Source organism: Microcaecilia unicolor, chromosome 7, assembly GCF_901765095.1.
Source record: "Microcaecilia unicolor chromosome 7, aMicUni1.1, whole genome shotgun sequence".
NCBI lineage: Eukaryota > Metazoa > Chordata > Amphibia > Gymnophiona > Siphonopidae > Microcaecilia > Microcaecilia unicolor.
Window position 1 is genome coordinate 173,701,093 of NC_044037.1, and position 21,699 is coordinate 173,722,791.

Below are 21,699 nucleotides of genomic sequence, written 5' to 3' on the forward strand. Positions count from 1 at the left end.
TTCACGTCTACCCGTTCCACTCCACTTATTATTTTATAGACCTTTATCATATCTCCCCTCAGCCATCTTTTCTCCAAGCCGAAGAGCTCTAGCCTCTTTAGCCTTTCCTCATAGGGAAGTCGTCCCATCCCCTTTATCATTTTCGTTGCCCTTCTCTGCACCTTTTCTAATTCCACTATATCTTTTTTCAGATGCGGTGACCAGAATTGAACACAATATTTGAGGTGCGGTCGCACTTCCGGTTAATCAGCATTTGGATAATCAGCATTGTACTGTACTTGCATAAATTCAACTATCTTGAAGTAATTTTTAAGCTCTAGCTCTGAAAAATAGGGGACAAATGTTCAGTAAATACTCTGAGCAATGATGGACAGCAAATACTCTGAGTAATGAATGGATAGCCATCAGTGAATTCTGATTTTGAGGGGCCCTAATTATTCAAGGTATTCCTGTGGAAACTAAAAATCTCCATCACAATAAAAATCTCATTGGATATGTACCTGATGTGTGCCACTGGGTTGGCTCAGGACAACTGGGGTGAGGAAGGGAGGCGAAGACAGGCAGCAAACGATATCGTGGGGGTGCAGCTGATAGGTCTTGCACCCTCTGGCTGTGATCTGTCACGTTTGGTGGATTATGCTGAGGCAACACTGAATCCTGAATGCATCCTGAAACACAGAAAGGGGCTTTTTCAATATGACGTCTAAGTCCAACTTTGGATATTTTGCTCAAAATGTCCAAATTCCGAATAGCAAATATAACAATTTTTGAAACAGCAAAACGTCTATCTTTTTTTTTTTTTTCGAAAATGGTCATTTGCTAGATGTCTTTGTGCTCTGTGCGATTATCTTTTTGGTTCGTTTTGAAAAAAAAAAAAGTCCAAGTGAAAAATACACAAAATCAAGCCATTGGGATGTAGGAGGAGCCAACGTTCTTAGAAGACTGGCCACACAGACACCGCCACCAGAGTAATGGGGCATCTGGGGGGGAGGCACTGCAGTGGACTTCACTTAAAAGGTCACAGGTGCACATTTCACCTTTGCTTACTTATATAGCGAGCCCTCCAAAACCAACCAAAAATCTACTGTACCCAACTGTACACCACTATAACAGCCCTTACAGCTGCAGGTGTCACCTGTATGTGGTTACAGTATGGTTCTGGAGGGCTCACACTTTCCACCACAAGAGTGGATTATTGGCCTGGGTCTCCTTTTCCACAGTGCACTACATCGATCACTAGGCTACTCAAGGGACCTGCTTGCTGCTCTACTAGGACTGGCTATAACATCTCAGGCTGTCATAGAGTCTGGTATGTACAGTTTCTTTCACATCTTTCGGGGGGGGGAGGGGAGGGGGGTCAGTGACCACTGGGGGAGTAAGCGGAGGTCATTCCTTTATTTCTCCGGTGGTCATCTGGTCATTTATGGCAGTTTTTTGTGACTTAGTTGTTATTAAAACAGGTCTAGACCAAAACATCTTAGCTTTAGTCTTGGACATTTTCATTTGGTCCATAAAGGCTGAAAAACATCCAAGCCTTAGGAATGCCCAAATACCACCCTTAACACACCCCCAACATGCCCTCTTGAAGTTTGGATACACTGCAGACAAACAGCATAGAAAAACATCTGGAAAATGGGTTTCGAAAATACCAATTTGGACATTTTGGTGAGAAAAACATCCAAACGCTGCTTTATGCTACTTTTTAAACATTTTTCTCTTTCAAAAATGAGCCCCAGAATGTAACAGAGACAACACCCCAAATCCTAATGAACATACAGTGCGAGTCACAGAACTATTACGACAAAGGTGATGAGTTTTGGGTTTCATTGAATTAATCTAATTGTTGGAATACAGGGTAGAGTTTTGCTAGCAATTCTCTTAATACAGTTTGCAAGTTTTAAGAGCGTTGCTCCAATTTAATGGATAGGAAAAATCACTAATGTAGAGGACACTCAGGTTATGTTTGCTAACACAACAAAAACAAACAACAACAGCTCTGCAGAGACATCTAGGCCTCCACTGGATCTCTAGCCCCCTGCCCTTGTGTCGGGTGGGGGTTGGGGGAACTGGAGGTCCGCTGGATCTTCAGCTCCATCTTACTGTTGGTGGGGGGCTTGGGGTGGCACTAGGCCTCCAGGCCTGAAGGGATGGTGGAGGTCCGGGGGTCCCACGGATCTCCATCTCCTGCGTTTGTCAGCCCGGACCTGTCAAACAAGTGCAGGAGGATTGCACTTAGGACAATCCTCCTGCACTTTACCCCTATGATCACAGCTAATAGTGTGCCTAAATTTGCATTCTATTAACTCTGATCATAGGGGCGTTATAGCCCCGCACTGGGGCTTCTGATCATTGGTACCCTAGTGACTATCAGAAAGAAGGGTATGAACTTTTGACTTGGAATATTCTCATAGCTGTCAGATCAAAAGCTGGCTTTCCTATCTGTGACTGACAATAGTAGGAGGCGGCATCCTTTAAAGGTAAACTATGTTGGCATAAATAACAAGCCCAGTGGGGGTAGCCTTGTCTTTGTCTCATGCTCCCTGGTTCATTATGCCACTGTTTCAAGAGGTGCACCTAACTGATCCTGGTATGGGGAACCAGCCCTCCACATTCTTAGAAAATAAGAGTAGCCATACTGGGTCAGACCAATGGCCCATCTAGCCCAGTATCCTGTTTTCCAAACAGTGGCCAAGCCAGGTCACAAGTACCTGGCAGAAACCAAATTAGCAGCAACATTCCATGCTACCAATCCCAGGGCAAGCAGTTGCTTCCCCATGTCTGTCTCAATAGCAGACTATGGACTTTTCATCCAGGAATATGTCCAAGCCTTTTTTAAACCCAGATTACTAACAGCTGTTACCACATCCTCCAGCAAAGAGTTCCAGAGCTTAACTGTTCTTGACACAGGAGAAGGTGAAAAAATAACAAGATCAAGCCTAGAAAAAGAAGAGGGGATCAAACGAGGGTTCCAGGAGAAACAACAGGACAGAGAACTCAGAGGGAAGGGACCATCTATAGAGACTTTGGTTAGGTTCTCTTGACAACATTTGGAAAGATTTAATCTTTACGATATACAATAAAAGCTTCACTCTTGACACATCTGCCCACATGATAGGAATTCAATTGGACAGTCAGTTAAATATGGATAAACAGGTAAACAAGCTTATAAAGTGTTCCTTTTGTCTACTGCGGAAATATTTTGATGCATCTACTTTTCGTTTGATAGTCCAAACTCTTTTGTTGTCGCAATTAGATTACTGTAATTTTGTGTACGCGAGTTGTTCTAAAACCCTTATTCAAAGATTACAAAATGTTCAGAATACAGCAGATTAATTTTCTTGGGGCGTCTTTTATTAAGGTGCGCCCACAATTTTAGCACGCACCTTAGTAAAAGACCCTATTGGTTTATAAATTTGATAGTTACACCTTTTTTCATTGAACTCCATTGGCTGATAATTGAGGCTTAAATATAGTTTAAGATGTGTGTGACGGTGTTTAAAATTCTATATAGGATGGCTCCACCCTGTATGACTGAACTAGCATAATTATTATCAGGCAGGAACTGTTTCTGTCTTCGGACTCAAATGTTGCTTCATTTCCCAAATGTTAAGAAAATAATATTTTGTAAACAGTTGACTTCTTCTATTTTATATCAGGCTCCTTTAATATGGAAATCCTTTCCCAATTATTTATGATATGAAAGAAATTACCTGCTATTTATGAAGTATTTGAAAACATTTTTATTTTGTAAATTTGTGATTTAGTTGGTTCTTGTCTATTTTATGTGTGCTACTAACTGATTGTCAAAATCAGGGTTTGTCCTGTACAAACGAATTATTATAATCTGCATTGAACCATTTAGGTAAATGTGGAATATAAGGGGCCATTTTACTAAGCTGCGTAGGCACCTACATGCACTCAACGTGCATCAAATTGGAATTACTGCCCGGCTACCGCATGACCCGGGCAGTCATTTCATTTTTTACATGCATCCACTAAATAATTTTTATTTTCCAGCGTGCGGCGCTTACCAGGTGGTCAAAGGCATTCTACATGCATAGACAATTACCGCCCAGTTAACACGTGAGACCTTACCGCTAAGTCAATGGGTGGCGGTAAGGTCTCAGACCCAAAATGGACACGAGTCAATTTTCATTTTGCCGCACGTCCATTTTCGGCCAAAATTTTAAAAAGGGATTTTTTACAGGTGCCCTTAAATATGGATCTGCGTGCGTCCAAAACACACTTCTACATTAGTGCAGGCCATTTTTCGGCGCACCTTAGTAAAAGGACCCCTAAGTCTTTTTGTAGTGTAATGTACCTGAAGGCTGAGAGAGCCTTGCTATTGGATAAGGACATTACAGAGCAAATCTCCTCTGGAAAAAGGGACCTGAGAGAGAACTGCTGTAAAGGATATTAATTCAGAACCTCTACTAAGGCAGAGTGTTCATAAAGAATCCTACTAAAGACTGTAAATGTTTAAAACTACTTTATTCTATTACTGCTTTTTATATAGTTACTGCTACACTTCCTATATAATAATTCTCACCTCCAACGTTCCATGCTTGGGACCGTGGGTCCCTGGCTGCAAGTGGTCTGCGAGGCAGACACGCAGGACGTCACTGACGTCAACACAGCTGATTGCAAGGCAAGGGGAGGAGTAGGGAAACACGCGCAGCGTGTTTCCCTACTCCTCCTACTGCCTCGGAATCAGCTGTCACCCCCCCCCCCCCCGCGCTATGGCCCCCTCGAAACCCACCCCCTCCCGCGAACCTGTCGATCCCCGCCGGAACGCCGAAAGCTGCCGCCGCCGTTGTTGTGCTACCTTCCCTTCCCTTCCCGTAGGTTGTTCAATCATCTTCTTAGAAAGTTTAACTCCGTGCGTCTGACGTCAGGAAGGTAGCACAACAGCGGCGGCGATGGTGGCGGCAGTTTTCGGCGTTCCGGGGTGGGGGGGATCGACAGGTTCGCGGGAGGGGGTGGGTTTCGAGGGGGCCGTAGTACGGGGGGGGGGGGGATTGCCTGCCTAAGGCCCGTTTCCTTGCCTACAGAAACGGGCCTTTTTTACTAGTTGTTCAATATTTTTGCTTGCATCATCCAAGTTTAAGTAAACCTTTGTTTCAGAACTGCAACTTTTGACCTGGACCGATTTATTGGATGAAAGGAGAGTGCTAAATGATGCCATCTCCGGTGCCGATGTCGGCGCCGCCAACCTCGTTACTGCTGTCGAAGGGCCGGGCAAGGCTCCAAACAGACGTTCCCGCTGAGCCTGTCTCGACGCCTGTGTCCGCTTTTTAAGGCTAAGACACAACTTACACGCGTCTGGGCGATGGTCAGGCCCAAGGCACTGGATACACCACGAATGGGGATCGGTACCTGAGATCGCCCGGCTGCACCGACCGCACTTCTTGAAGCCACTGGGAATCCTTGATGTCATGGATGGAAAAATAGTGGCGGTGAAGTCAAAATTCGTGATGGTGCCAGGAAAAAAAGGGCACAAGAAAAAGAATGCAAACGCGCAGCCCAAAAGGGAATGGAAACTTAATAGGGCCCAACTCTAAGAAAATAAGGGACCCACTAGAATTTTTTTTTTTAACACTTCCCTACACAAAACAGAGGAAGAAAAAAGAAAGAAAAAAAGGCGTGAAAACTCGCTAAAAACCGGAAGGCTTTTTCTCAGGGCACACAGAGAGAGACGGCTAACACAACTGCTCTCTACTGCGGACAAAGAAAAAACTGACGGGACTCCAATTATCTATCAAAGTTGTAACATCTGTCTCAGAACAAGCCTGTAAAACCTTTCTCAAATTGAAAAACAGATAGTTCAACTCTATGATTTTTAAACAAAGAAGGTCACTTTAAATGAATACTAAAACGAATAAGAGCATGATCAGATCAAGGGACTAACTCATGCTCTTTAAAAAGAAATGATCCCAAAGGAAGATTACAATCCAAAAAAACAAGATCAATCAAATGCCCCCTTAATGAGTTTTCCCCTTAACATATTGAGACCAACCTAAAAAAAATCTACATCATCTTGGGAAATATTATCAACCTGCAAATTAAAATCACCCAAAATAATAGCCTTGTCGGTAGGTAAATTTAAATCTATTAATAATTCAATAAAAGATGAATCAGATTGCAAAGTTCCAGGAGCATAACAACACAACAGAATATTGATAAAAGAAGATGTTAACAATAATAAATCAAGACCTACAATTGTGGGTAAGTCTTTTTTCACAAAAGAGAGATTGTCATGAAATACTCCACCTCCAGTTTTACCTGGTCTAGACTGGGAAAACACTAGCTACGATGATGGACATAACTGATACAAAATAACTAAATCTTCAGGTGTCAACCAGGTTTCAGGAATACACATAACATCAGGAGCAATATCAATCAACAAATCATAAATAATCGGTACTTTGTTTCTTACAGATCTAGCATTAACTATCAAAAAAGTTAAAAGTAGAACTAGCTGCCCTAGAAACAGCAAATTGCATAGGAACATCTTAACTACTCTTAAGGACGAACTTGCTTCCTAGATGGTATTAGATCTCTATACCTACCGTGTCCTATAATAACTGGAATATGACTAAAACTACTCCAGGGGTAATTCCACGCAACAAAATTGAAAATTCTGCAAAATTCTGCACAATTTATTTGTAATTTTTTTGTGCAGAATTCCCCTAAGAGCTGGTATTTCCTCTAGGCATAAAATGCCCCCCCCCCACCCTCACTGTAGTTTTCCATGCACTTTCAAGCAGATCTCCACCCCATTCCCATGATGTGCATGCACACATACATCTCAGCCACATTTTATCCAGCCCCCCCCTCCCCTACAACCACACTCCATCCATATTTTTCCCAGCCAACCTCCCTGCACACACACTCCATCCACCTTTTTTCAAGATCCCCTCCATGCGCCCACAGTCCATTCACCTTTTTCCCAGCCCCCTTCCCTGCATCCACATGTCATCTACATTTTTGCAGACCTGCACCTCACCCCCCTCCTGCACACTCACCAGTCCAGCACGGGAAAGGCAGAATTCTGCGCAGTCTGCAGAGGTGGGGAATTCTGCATTGTGCAGTAGTGCAGAATTCTCCCAGGAGTAATATACTCAGACATTCCACAGTCTTTAATCATTGGGACTGTAGTATTCTGTGCCAGCTGAAGTGGTCTCAAAACTCTCTCAGGGTCGACCATTGTAGTTCGTTTTTTCTGATAAATATTAGATTGTACACCACTTAAAGGCGGTATAGTAAATTTGAAATAAATAAATACTCAGTGTTATCCCCTTGTAAGAAACCTCTGAGCACAATAGTATTGATAATGTGTTCAACACAATGAATGTAATTTTCAGTTTGCAATGGTCAGTATTTTTTTTTTTTAATGCTGGCCACCACAGGCTTTTTATACCTGGTGTTCACACTGGTATCTGGATACTGGCCAGCACTGGATATCTAGGTTTGGGTTGGCTGGTACTATTTATCTGGATACTAGCAATATTCAGACGAGTACCCAGGTAGGTAGCTAGGTAAAGTTAGGATATTCTTTTTTCTGTCCTAACTCCATCCAAGCAGTTACCTGCTTAATGAAGTGAATAGTACTGCTAAGTAGGTAAGTCCCAGCTCTGCCCAAGGTGTGCCCCCAGACTGTCCTGACACTACCCAGATAGTGCTGAGACATTCATCAGCATTATCGTTTATTGCTTATTAGTTTTTTTCTGTCCCAACAGTAATTGCACAGCAAGTCAAATCGGTTTACAATATATAAAAACAAGCAACATAAAAGAACTCCATTAAAATAAAGGAAAGACCAAACATATCATTTAAAACAAGAAAACACAAATCATTCATAACTACAATTCCAAAATAATACAGAACTTAACATAAGACAACAAACATTCTTAACAACGCTCACTGCCCAATGGGGTCCAGCTATAGTATCTTCCGCTGTAGAATCTAATGGAACTGAAAGGGAGAAGATGCAGGGAGTCTGGAAAGCTAACTGAAAAAAAATGTATTTTCAAAGCAGTGCGAAATAAAGTGTATGAACTGTCCAACCGGATATGCTGGGGAAGTGAGTTCCATGAAGCAGGAAAGAGAAAGTAAAAGGCAGAATTACGTGTAGATTCCCATCTAGCTCTCGATGGAGGCAGCAAAAGTAACCTATTATCCGTCAAAGATCAAAGAGTGTGGGTTGGAGTACAAGGAAAGCTTTGTATGTCAGAGTAAAAACTTTGAATTTTATCGAACCCATAAAGTATGACTGTATATTTGTTTGCTAGACGGTTTCCAGTCAACTATTCCAACACTCCCAGAGGTTTGCCAGTCACTCTTACAATCAATTGGAGTGAACAGCATAGTGTCATTCAAATAAAGACAAAATCCCAACACCAAATGGTGCAATAGCTTACAATTTTATTTTATTTATAAAATTTATAGCCCATTTACACCTAAGCAGGTCACAATAATTGTTGAAAACCAAGAAGAAACGGCTTTGCTTACTCTCAGTGGTTGTAAATGACCCAACCAAAAGGATGTAAACCAGGCTAACACAGTAACTCCTATACCCAGATTAGCCAATCATTTCAATATTGAATGAACTTTGTATCAAAGGCTGCCAAAATGTCTAAAAATAACATAATCCCTACAATGAACCTCCATGCCCATTTTGATCTGGCACCTTATTCACTTCGCAATTGAAGCCAGTCTGTTGGCCTTTTAAAAAAAAAATCTCTTGATCAGGAGAAGGTCTTTGATAGGTATCTTACTGGTACCTTTCCTGTGTTTGGGTTTGGCCCTACTACTACTTATCATTTCTATAGCGCTACTAGATGTACGCAGTGCTGTACACTTGAACATGAAGTGTCAGTCCTTGCTCGACAGAGCTTACAATCTAATTAGGACAGGCAAACAGGACAAATAAGAGATAAGGGAATTACTAAGGTGGGGATGATAAAATAAGGGTACTGAACAATATTGTGGGTTTTCTCAGTATCCTGTTCTTGGATGTAGAGTATCTGGTTATAGTTAACTGGTCCTTGGCAGTGGCCTGAGGAGTTGGAACTTCAGCTTGTTTCTGATACTGCTTTTGTTCCTGATTTGGCTGCCAGCTTGTATCTTGAATCCCAGCTTGCTTCTGATTACACTGCCCTTTAGTGTGGTGGGCCTCTGTCTAAGTTTATGGCCTTGTTTATTATTTTGTTACCTGTCTGCTGCAGAGTGGATTCTCTTGTTCTAGGATTCACTCTGTCTCTAACCATCTCTCTGCTCCCCTAGTGCATGCAGCCATGCCCTGGCAGTCACTACCACACAGTGTTTTAACTGAAGGGGTGGGGTGGCCGATAAAGGTGAACATCACACCTTTCTGCTAGGGATATGATTCAGAGAGGGAGGCCTCACACACAGCAGCAAATATTGATGAATTTATGTGTAGAGACCCACAGGCATTTTTCTGTCATATGTGAAAAAGAGGCACTTTGCCAGTATAAGAGGTTCTACAAGAGGTTTATCTGATGGTTAGGCTGAGAGACTTTTGCCTGCATCATACTCATACATTTCTCTGGCTGCGAGGAGGGTTGTGGAATTGAAGAGATGAGTGGATAAGAAATAATCTTTCCAAGAGGGCACGATTATAAGAAAACATTCTGTGGTGGTAACAGGAGTGGAGGAGTAGCTTAATAGTTAGTGCAGTGGGCTGAGAACCTGGCAAACTGGGTTCAGTTCCCACTGCAGCTCCTTGTGACTCTGGACAAGTCACCTAACCCTCTGTTATCCCAGGTACAAAAACCTAGATTGTGAGCCCACTAGGGACAGAGAAAGTACCTGCGTATAATAAATGTAAACCACTTTCTTGTTCCAGAAAAGCAGTATATCAAATCCCATTACTCGTACCCATTGAATGGAAAAGCAAAATGCTTTTCAAAGACTTACATACTACATGTAGGAAGTATGGTATAGCCTTCGAGCTGTTCCCTGATCATGTAACTTTCTTTCCAGAAGTTATATAAGATGTTTTAATTTATGTCTTCTTATGATAACTAATGTTATTGTATCTGTCTTTTATTATATATTTTATTGCTGTAAACTGCCTTGTAGCCTGTTTTTGGAATAGGCAGCCTAAATACAGTTTGAATTTCAAGGGCTCAAATGGAAGTCTAATAAGAAATGGAAGTTGCATGTCATGTATGAGCGCATTGCATTGTGAGGCATCCTGCCTGTGTGGTCGACGTTACCCCTTGGAAGGTGCTGAGACTGAATGAAGATGAGTGCTATAAGATAAGTGCATTGTAATAGACTGTAAAGTGAACTAAAAGAACATTTTTTTAAAGAGTTTTTGACTTGCGATTTTACTTTTTATGCTCTGAGAAAAGTTACATCTTTTAACTGTTTTGGGTATTAATGAGGTCTTTTCTCCTCTGAGAAAAAAAAAAAAGATATTACACAGTTGTAGCAAATACTATTTTGGAACTGGGATTATGGTTAGAATCAAGCCATTGGGCTACTTGTGATAGACAAAAGTTGAGCCTAGTGAAGTCAGATCAGCATAGGAGCTGAATATCATCAGCAAAAAGAAACGGATTAACCCCCCTAGGGATTCAACAAGTAGAACATGGAGGCAGAGAAATAGGTTGACAAGAACCAGAGCCAACGTTGAGCCCTGCAGAACACACTTGGGCAGAAGACAGAGAGGAGTTAGTGAAAGCTCTAAATATTTAGTCACTCAAAAATAAGGCAAACCATATCACTGCACCTGAAGTATTGTGTGCAGTTCTAGTCTGCAATCTCAAAAAAAGGACACAACAGAACTAGAAAAGGTTCAGAGAAGGGCAATACAATTGGTAAAGGTGATAGAACGCCTCCCTTATGAAGGCAGGGTAAACAGCTTGGAAAAGAGATGGCTGAGAAGGGATGTGATAGGAGTTTATAAAATCATGAGTGGAGTAGAATGGTTAAATAGGGAATGGTTGTTTAACCTGTCAAACAACACATAAAACTAACAAGCAGCACATTAAAAACAAATATAGGACAATTAAATTGTGGAATCTGTTGCCAGAGGATGTGGTCAATGCTAGTAGCATAGCTGGATTTAGAAAAAGGACAAACCAATTATTAGGGATTGAGCACTAGGGAATGGATTTCCACAGGAGCTATTTTGAAGTACCCTAGAATAGCCACTGTTGGTGACAAGATGCTGGACTCAATTGATCCTCAGTCTGAGCCATGTGACATTTCTTGAGCTGATATGTACATCCTATATGCAATATTCCAACTGCCCTTGTCCTTGGAGGTGTCACTAACCTGCACGTTGGAGCTTGTTTACAGTACTGGGGTCCCAGGTCTGTGAGAGACAGGACATGTAGCGCTTGGCAGAGTAGCCAGGCCGGATCTGCCTTTGACTGTGTCTATCCTGTTCACGAAGGAAATGGAGGTATGGCTGCCACCGCAACGCACTCTGACCCTTCTAGAGGAGGAAACAGAGAACTGTGTCAGCTGGATTCCGTGATGTCAGTTACAGCAACAGAGAATATACTTAAAGAGCCAGTTCAAATTGCCTCACTGAAAAGTTAGCTAGGTTAAAACTCCTCCTCAGATGTATGGATGAAATTGGAGTTTAGGCCCTGAAAGAGGTGGTTAGCCAGCAAAATCTTAGATGGCGGTGTTCTAGCTTGTTAGATTTGAGCTGATTTTCAATCACCACCTTAGCTGTTTTAGGAACCCTAATAAGTTGTGGTTGAAATCAGTACAAATCTAGTCTGCAAAAACACCAACAGCTAAGTCTTTACTGGATAGCCCACCTCCTCTCAAGACCCAAATCCTGTGCTTCCTTCCTACATTCTTTTCCTCCTACCTTATCCACATGGCCTCTTCCTGCTTGCTGTACCTCCTGCCCTACCTACCATGGCTCCTTTCTCCCTTCTACCTACACCTAGCCCCTCATCTCTCACTTATCATATTTGGCTGGCTCATGGCCAGTGGCAGGCAAGATTTACAGGTTGTGGATATATCAAAAAGAATCTGTGAACTGGTGCATGATCTTTGGTCCATTGTAACCCTGCTCCATCCTCCCACTTGGGTTTTTGTCACCTAGGAAACAGATGGAAAAAGCAGGGCCATTGAAGGGCCCGTGAGTATGAGTGGTAGGCTGCAGTCCTGTTTGTCACCTCCCTCCCACTCCCTAATGCTGGTATTTGGGGATTTCAGTGTCATCCTAGCTGATCTTTTGCCAATGTGAGTCTTGGCCATGTCAGTGCTACTTACTTTGTTCCAGACATTTATCGCAGGTTGGTCAGCCATGCCTGCAACATATTGACCTACTGTGCTGATTTTCTCTTGTTAACTTTTTATAGCTCAGAACCTGCATGGTAGGGTGTCCAGAATACACTTCAAAAACATTACATGGAAACCATAAGTAGATCTCTTTGCTGTCTAAAATGTTTCCAGATACGTTTTAGATGCATTGTAAGGATTAATCCTATTCCCTGTAGTTCAGAGGTGCACAAGTTCAGTCGTGAAGCGTTGCAAACAAGTCAGGTTTTGATGAGGTCTCTAATGAATATGCATGAGGCAGATTTCCATGCCTACTACCTCCTTTGTATGTAAATCTATCTCATGCATATTCATTAGGGACCTCATCAAAACTTAACTTGTTTGCAGCCCTCAAGGACTGAACTTGGGCACCCCTACTGTAGAGGTTAGGAAGTCCACTGTCACAACTGTCAGGAATGGTGAGCCCTTGGACCAAAGCAGGAGCTTTGGCAGACAAATCACCTGGGCTGGCACAGGCAGGAATCAGAACAGACTGGACTAGGATAAACTAACAGACTCAACAAGGCAGGACAGAGGTAACTAAACACAATGGACAACACAAGAACTGGATCCAGACAAGGCAAGGAAAAGAAGGCAAAGGGCCAGAACTGGAACCCAGACAGGACAAGGCAAGACTCAGAACTGGATTAAAACTGGGACTGGGACCCAGAAATACAAGACAAGGCAAAACACGGAAGTAGATTAAAACTGGGTCCAGAAAAGGGCAAGACACGGACAAGACAAGGACTGGATCCAGACAGGACTAGACTGAAAGAGACAAGACAAAGCACAACTAGACAGGCAAGACAGGGCAGGAGCTAGGCAACAGAATAACAGACAATACACAAGGCAGGAACAGGATTCAGGATTCTCAAACAGGATTCTCAAACAGGATTCAGGATTCTCAAACAGGCTTGGCTGGAACAAGATTCAGGATTCTCAAACAGGCTTGGCTTCGCTGGAACCAGATTCTGGAACAGGCTTGGCTTGACTGGAACAGGAGTCTGAAAGGGATTTGGCTTGACAGAGAGCAGGGACAGAAACTAGCTCAAACACATAGCAGGGGCAAAACCTGGCTCAAACACACAACAGGAACAGAACTTAGCAGAAACAGAGCTCAAGAGCCAGGAAGCAAACATAGCAGGCAAAGGATTAAGCAGACTAAGGGAAGACAAACAAACAAGCAAAGTGCTTACCAGCATCCACAGCTGGAAGGGAAAGGCCAGGCAGATTGAGAGGCAGCAGACACACCTGCATAGCAGTGAGGTAATTAGGGACAATGCTGGCTTCTACAGACTTTCAGAATTAATAGACAAGAACTACACACACAGGAAACAGAACAGGGAAAACAGAAAACAGGAACAGAGCTTGGCTAAACACAGAGATTGGCTTAAACATGGAGCTTAACTATAGCAAGAGTCAAAAGCAGGGCTAAACTAAAAGCAGAAGCCAAGGGAAGTCAAACAGATACAGACACCAAGGGCAAATTGTGGCTCTAGAGCCAGGCCTTCAGGATCAAGGTTCAAAAGCAAACTCACAGAAACAAAACAAAGCATTGAAACACAAGACTCTGGGAATCACAGAACAGACCTTCAGGAACAAAGCCAAGCAGGGATATGATCTAAACAGGTAACACAAGATTAAGAGACCCCTTGCAAAGGCCATGTAGGAAAGCTCCCTGGGTCCTTATAAAGGAGTAGGCTGATGATGTCATAAGTAGGAAATGAAGTAGAAGCAGAGAGACCAAAGCGAGGTTTGGCTTCAGGGACACCAAAGTGAGGCTTGGCTAACAGGAAGAACAACAACAGGAAATGAAGCAGAAGCAGGGAGACCAAAGCGAGGCTTGGCTTACAGGAAGAACAACAATAGGGAAAAAGGCAGACTGGAGAGGTCGCAGAGCTAGATACAGAGAAACAGTAGGTTTGAACATCAGGGCATGGCCACAACCATGACATCCACTTTTAGAGGTACAGGAAAAGTAACTCACTGACTAACCACAGTGTCTGGAACAACAGATTCTTGGGGTGGGTCAAGGAATAGCTGAGAGGCCAAGACCCAAGGGATCGCATGTTCCATATGTATATTCCTTCCTATGCTAGGCCTGTTACAAAAGCCTTTACATTGCTCTGTTTGGTTCTCACAAGGTAGCCTAATAACTTAGCATCTTTGTAACATACAGTGCGTTCTCAGGAACTGAGGAATGACACTTCAAGGATGCACATTTGGCTGGAACTGAGATCATGCCTTTCATATAAGGTGGATATAACCTTGGGAGGTGGTGAGAGACTGAGGATACAGTGAGCCTAAGATGTCAACAATGTTTCAGTTTTGGGGAGAGAGGACACAAGGGGATTGTAATATGTATTAGTTGCTCTGTGACTAACTACACGCTATACTCATGCTGTACTGATAACTAATTAGCCAATGGCCATCGAGTGTGCATGTGCACACACATAGGAGAGACTGATAGAATACAGGAACATCCATATATGGCACAGGCTACTTTATGATTTTAGTTTAGAAGAAATCACATGATTTGGGAGAAAACAAAACTTACAAATGGTATATGTGATGGCTGAGAAAGGTGTTAGTGAGCAGACTTTGTTATTCAGTTTTTTGCGTCTGGCTTTGCTGTGTGACAACTTGCTCCAGAGAGAATGATTATTTTGTATTTGGCTTAGTGATATATCAATAAAAATTTTTACTGGTTGTGCCTACAACTAAGTCTAATTGCCTCTCTTATTTTTTTCAGCCCACAGGGCTGAAGTGTTTCCCCTCCCTAGGGACAAGAGACAGGGATTACACACATACAAAAATAGTCCACACTCCTGGAATCTGCTCCAAAACCAGAGCAAGTTTACTAATATAGCCAAAATGTCTCAGCTGCACAGTAGAAAAAAAAGATGAAAATAGTACAAGGAAAACAAAGGTGGTAGAACTAGAGGACATGAATTGAGGTTGAAGGGGGGCAGACTCAGGAGTAATGTCAGGAAGTATTTTTTCACGGAGAGGGTGGTGGATACGTGGAATGCCCTCCTGCGGGAGGTGGTGGAGATGAAAACAGTAATGGAATTCAAACATGCATGGGATAAACACAAAGGAATTCTGTTTAGAAGGAACGGATCTATGGAATCTTAGCGGACATTGGGTGGCGACGCCGGTGTTTGGAGAATAAAACCAGTGCAGAGTTGGGGTGCAGAGAATTTGATGAAGGGTGAGAAAAGATGAAAGGAGCAAGGCAGATGGTGCCACAGGAGGGGTCTATATCCTGAAGGTACTGGAGGGGCGTGGAAGGAGGACAGATTAAAGGCAAGCCAGGGTGCCATTGGTGAAGTATGTGAGCACTGTATTGAGATACTATGGGTGGGGGGAGGGAGGTAGGTGTATGTATGTACAGGTGATTAGAGGGAGAGAGCTGGGGAGGTATATTGGGAGGATTCACAAAAAGAGCTGTGGGTAGAACATGCAGAGTGGGGGTGGGTTTGAGAGAGATATGATGCTGTGAGGGGGAGGGGCAAGAATTGACAAAGAGCTATGGTCAAGTGTATCCTGGAGGAGGGGGTTCCGAGAGAGATCTTTGGGGGTGTATATAAGGGGAGCATTCTGAGAGAGCTATTGGAGTGTGTGCTAGGGGCAAGAGGGATTCCAGAAAAAGACCCAGTGTATGAGTGTACTGGGGAGAGGGGTATGAGATAGAGCTCTAGATGTCAATATTAGGGAGAGAGGGGTTTGACAGGTATGGGATGTTTGTGCACTGGGAGGGATGAAGAAGGAACTGGTAGGGGGAGTCTTGTTGGAGATGGAGAGAGAGAAAAAAAGAAAGAAAGTTGGGAGGGTACAGAAAAAATGAGGGATTGAACCTGCCAGAAAGCATGGAAGGGATGAATATCAAGCTTAGAGAGGGTTCAAGTTATTGGGAAGGAAAGAATCAAGCCTAAACTGGAAGATAGCTTAGGTGGTGTCAGTCCTAGGGCACAGAGGAGCCAGGTTTTTATTCTGGGTGGAATTCTAAACAAAAATATTATAAGTAAAGAATGCAGAATTTTCAGAATTTTTACATAGAATTCCCCCAAGGAATTGGGATTTTAATAGAATATACAGTATAAGAACTTTGCTTAATTCCTGTCTTTCTTAGCTCCATTTCAGTCTCTTCATTTTTCCTTCCTTTTCCTTTTCTATTTTAGTGGAGTGGAGGAGTAGCCTAGTGGTTAGTGCAGCAGACTTTGATACTGGGGAACTGAGTTTAATTCCCACTGCAGCTCCTTGTGACTGTGGGCAAGTCACTTAACCCGCCATTGCCCCAGGTACAAAATAAGTACTTGTATATATGTAAACCGCTTTGAATGTAGTTGCAAAATACCACAGAAAGGTCCCTTTCTCCTAGTTCTCTCTTCCTTCTTTATCGCTTTCCTTCAGATGGATATTTTAATACTTTCTCTTCTCACTTTATTCTCTCTTCTCCTGCTTCTCTTCAGTCTCTTTTTTTTGTCTCCTCTTCCTAATTACTTCATGCTCTTCTTTCCCCATTTTTCCTTCATTCCTCATCTCCACAAGTGGATTCCTACCTGCAACCTGAATCTCACCCCCTTCCACATTTCTCTTCCTCTCTCCCAGCCTCTGTTCTCTCTCTGCCTCCCCATCTTGGTCCTTTCTTCTTCTCTTTCCATCCATTACCTGGGTATATCTCCTTTGTGGCTCAAACCCTCATTCTCTCTTTACTGTTCCTTTTTCTGCTTCCATCTCTTTTCCCTTTATTACCTTCTTTTCTCATTTTTACTCACATTTCTTAGGATTTATTTACCACCTTTTTGAAGGAATTCACTCAAGGCGGTGTACAGAAAGGATAAATCAAACATAAGCAAGCATATGTTTCAGATCTCTCATCCCCGTCAACTCCATTTTCTTCTCTTCTACCCTTTTTCGTTTGTTTCTTTTTTTTCCCCACCACAAACATACATTATAAAATACACTATAACACAAACCATACAAACATAACAAAGCAATACAATAGTATTACAGCATGTTAATATATCCATTTACCTAATTCCATAACATAGGGTAAGCAAGTAAATACAAATAAGATTTAAGTCTCTTCCTAAATTCTGCATCCCTACATTTTCCATCTTTCCACATTTGGAATCCCTTGCCTCCACTAATTTTCCATTTCTTTCTCTCTCTTTTCCCATTTGCCCTGTGCCTCTCCCCTTTCCTTGGCATTTGCTCTCCTGTGTCTTTTCCACCCTCAGAATCTACCCCATTGCTTCCCCCTCTTCCCCAGCATCTGTCCTTCTGTCTTTCTCCCCTTCTTCCTCAGCATTTGCTCCACCTATTCTCTCCCTCCCAAGCATCTTCTTCCTGATTTTCCCCAGCATCCTCTTTCCAAACATCGCTGCTGCCCCTTCCCCCATTTTTCCAGCATATGCCTCTTGCCTCACTCTTCCCAGCATCTGTACCATGTATAGTCCTCCCTTCGTTGATATCTCCCACCCTTCCTATATCCCACATATTTGTACCCTTTTCCCATCCCGTACTCTCATACTTTCCGTCAGTATCTAATCTGAATGTTTATAGGTAACACTCAGATGTTGTGCACTCTCTCAGGCCATGTGGGTTGCTGCAGTACTTACCCTATAAATACTGGAGAGGGATGGGGGGTGGGGGGGATATACTGGAAGCAATTCAGAATGAAAGCTGGAAAGGAAGGGGAAAGAATTTGAAAAGCACATTAAAAAATCATTAAACATGAGTCATTTCACCTGCTTTCTCCCATATGCTAAAATGGCTCCAGACAAATCCCTGAGTGTGTGTAGCTCAATCTCAAACTTTTTCCTCCTGTATTTGTGGCCATGTGGAGCCTGTCTGCCTCCCGTCAGCTGCCATGCCGGCAATGCCAAGTCCTCAGAATAGAGCACCAGAGCTCCCTTCTTGGTGCTGTAGGTCTTTGGAGGAGACAGATTCCAGGAGCCTTGGGCCGTCTTCCTCTCATTGCAGGATTTGCTGGCGTCATAAAGGCTTTCTGCTGCTTTCCAGTTCAAATAATCCTTCAGTGTTGAAAAGAAAGGAATTGTAAAATGTCTTTAGAAAATCATTTTATGCAGTTTAGCAGTCTAGTATGCACAAGTTATTAATACGATCATCAATGACCCATTATGGTGCCAAGTCATACAGTAAAGTATATGTTTTAAGGGTAGGTTGCAGTTAACATTTGAGTCCGAGATAGTCAGAGATTACAGGGGCACTGAGATATTGATAGGATGCAGTGACATAGTTGTTTATGTAATATCCATAGCTAAGATTACATACAATCGGAGGCTTGGACACAAATTTGATATGGTGCTATCCCTGCTATAAGATGAATGGATTTTGATGAATCATAACATATAACAGTATAAGTATGGTAGGAAAGAAAAAGGATATATACTGGCAGGACTTTTTTTGAAGGGGTACTTGGGGGTACTGAGTACCGGCACCTTTTCCATTGTCTGCTAAAATTGAGCCGTGGACCCCATGTTTTAATGAAAGAGCTCAGGCTCTACACACCAATTCTGCCTTGTCATAGATTAGGTGACTGGTTGTAGGCAGGGGCGTAGCCAGACCTTATGGTGGAAGGGGGCCAGAGCCCGAGGTTGGGGGCACATTTTGAGTGCTACCCCGCCCCCCCCCCCCACCGCCATGCCTTGCCTACTCGCCCCCCCCCCCACCGCCTCGCAAACAAATACCTTTGCTAGGGGGGGGGTCCCCAATCCTGCCAGCCAAAGCTTTCTTCAGTACCGGTCTCCAGCGCAGCCTCATTCACTGCCCTTCTCTTCTTTCTTCTTGCTCCTCCTATCCTGTGCACTCTGACGCTCCTTTACATGAAACTGAGGAGCATCAGTGTGCACAGGACAGGAGGAGCAAGAAGAAAGAAGAGCAGGGCAGCGAACACGGCTGCGCCAGCTTCGTCTGGCAGAGGTTGGAGACCCCCGCCAGCCAAACCAGGGGCCCGGATGAAATTTGCCAGGTCCCAGGCCCCCGTGGCCCCCCGTAGTTACACCCCTGGTTGTAGGGGGCCTGGCTATTGTGGGGTGGGTCCCTCAGTGATCACCCCACCCCTGAAGGGTGGCCTAGCATTTGAGTACCAGCACCTTTTTTGCTACCCACAAATCACAAGATAAAAAGCCCACCTGTAGCTTAGGCACTAGGGCTGAAAATTGTAGAAACAATAGTGCAAAACGTTCAGGAGAAGATAACATCCTTCACACAAGCCATAGTGAACTTGTCCTTGGAATTAGTGCATCTAATCACTATTCTATAAATATGCGCTATAATGGCTTTAGTACATTATTGTTAGGGGGTCATTCGCAGGGGAGGGGCATGGGCATGTCATAGGCAGGGCTGACATTTATGCAGGCTACATACCAAATACTGTAAGTTATGTGCATACATGGCACATTTAGGTGTGCCCATATACGTTAGCTGTAGACCTGGCATAAATGTGTGCATCTACATTTTGTCATGTCAATGCCAGTTTACAATAGTATTCCATAAGGATGCTTACACTGTTCTTATAGAAAAAACTCACTGCCTGCACAAATATGAGGCTAGATTCTATTTATGGTGGCAAAAATACTAGTGCCAAAAAAAGTGCTGTTCTATAAGCCGCACATAAAGTTAGGCGCGTAGTTTACAGAATAGTGCTTACATCCGGGAATCGCGCCTAACTTTAGGTACAGTCATTTGCACCAACTGAAATGTGGTGCAAACGTACATGCCTATATTAGGCGTGCATCCCCGTTATTCTCTAACAATAATTTTAGGAACACCCCGCGTTAATTTTAGGAACACCCCCGTTACACTCATGACCCTCCCATTAATCTGATGTTGGCAGTTTGGAAAAAGCAGGCTGAACCTGGTAGTGTTCAAGTCTTGAAAGTACCAACTAGAGCTGCAGGCATAATACAGCCAAAAGCTTTACAAGTTTGGACCTCTGCCCTATTGTTCAGGTATTTAAAAATACAAGATGTTTCAGTTGTCAAGAAACCATCTGCATGGATCCTACCAGGACAAGCACACCCTTTAATCACAGCATTCAACTCTTGCGTGGAAAAGGACATCAAAAAATAGAGAAGAATAAGAAACCGAGATTTTACAATATCAATTGTTCTGAACGTAATGCCATTAAAGACCTAGCCAACAATCTGGATATGAGTCAAATATACGAGTCAAATATACTAATTAATAAAATTTGGTTTTAGCTTTACTGTGATCCAGTCTCTGGGACTCCTGGTTTTGTGCCCACTTTTTTGTTTGATTTAAAAATACATGACAGTTATGACACATATACCCCTGGATTCTACATATGTCGCCCAAATTTTGGCATAAAAATTTCAGAGTGGATCCAAAGCATTCATGCAAATTGGTAAGCAAGCTGTTAACTATCAATTAATTGACCTTAACAATCAATTATTTACGTTAATTGGCACTAATTTGGCATTGCACATGCATTTGCACCTGCACTATTCCATAACACTGGGCACCTAAATCCTGTAGCATGCAACTCAAAAAGGTGCGTGGCCAGAGGACGGGCAGAGGCATGCAGAAAACTTGTGCACAGTCCTTATACAATAACGTCATTTACACACCAAAATGCAATGAGTTGGGCACTGGCATTTATACCAGGTTTCAGCTGGTGTAAATAATGATGCTCAACTCTCAGCATGGGGATTGGCTTTAAGTGCTATTATATAAAGGGCACTTAACCTTTTATATAACAGCACTACATAGTAATATAGTAGATGACGGCAGAAAAAGACCTGCACGCTCCATCCAGTCTGCCCAACAAGATAAACTCATATGTGCTACTTTTTGCATATACCTTGATTTGTACCTGTCCTCTTCAGGGCACAGACCGTATAAGTCTGCCCAGCACTATCCACGCCTCCCAACCACCAGTCCCGCCTCCCACCACTGGCTCTGGCACAGACCGTATGTCTGCCCCGCAGTATCCCCGCCTCCCAATCACCAGTCCCGCCTCCCACCACCGGCTCTGGCACAGACCGTATAAGTCTGCCCAGCACTATCCCCGCCTCTCAACCACCAGCCCCACCTCCCACCACCGGCTCTGGCACAGATCGTATAGGTCTGCTCAGCACTATCCCCGCCTTCAAACCACCAGTCCCGCCTCCTACCACCGGCTCTGGCACTTGTTTTTGGCACTGCTAAAAAGTTTCTCTACCTTAATTCTGTGTTCTTCAGCTATGGACTTAATTTCAAAGATTGCAGTACTCACAGTAGCATGCAAGAGAGACAAAATACTTCAGAGAACCTAGCAGGTAGAAGCATGGTAAATAAATATTACAACAGAAGGAAGCTCCGTGCAACTCTCTGCCCAAGAAGTCTGCGCTC

The 21,699-nt window shown here is 43.2% G+C and overlaps 1 protein-coding gene across 1 annotated transcript in view; it reads right to left on the reverse strand.

The window, feature by feature from the left end:
* LOC115475094 (uncharacterized protein KIAA2012-like) overlaps nucleotides 1-18,265 on the reverse strand; it is a 92,820-nt gene extending 74,555 nt beyond the window's left edge. Inside the window, exons 1-3 of the mRNA XM_030210833.1 lie at nucleotides 18,072-18,265; nucleotides 11,308-11,470; nucleotides 501-668 (exon numbers count right to left, since the gene is read on the reverse strand). Coding sequence (XP_030066693.1) covers nucleotides 501-668; nucleotides 11,308-11,365 — 226 coding nt within the window. The 5' untranslated portion in view covers nucleotides 11,366-11,470; nucleotides 18,072-18,265. The remainder of the gene's footprint in view (nucleotides 1-500; nucleotides 669-11,307; nucleotides 11,471-18,071) is intronic.
* Between the last annotated feature and the right edge of the window lie 3,434 nt (nucleotides 18,266-21,699).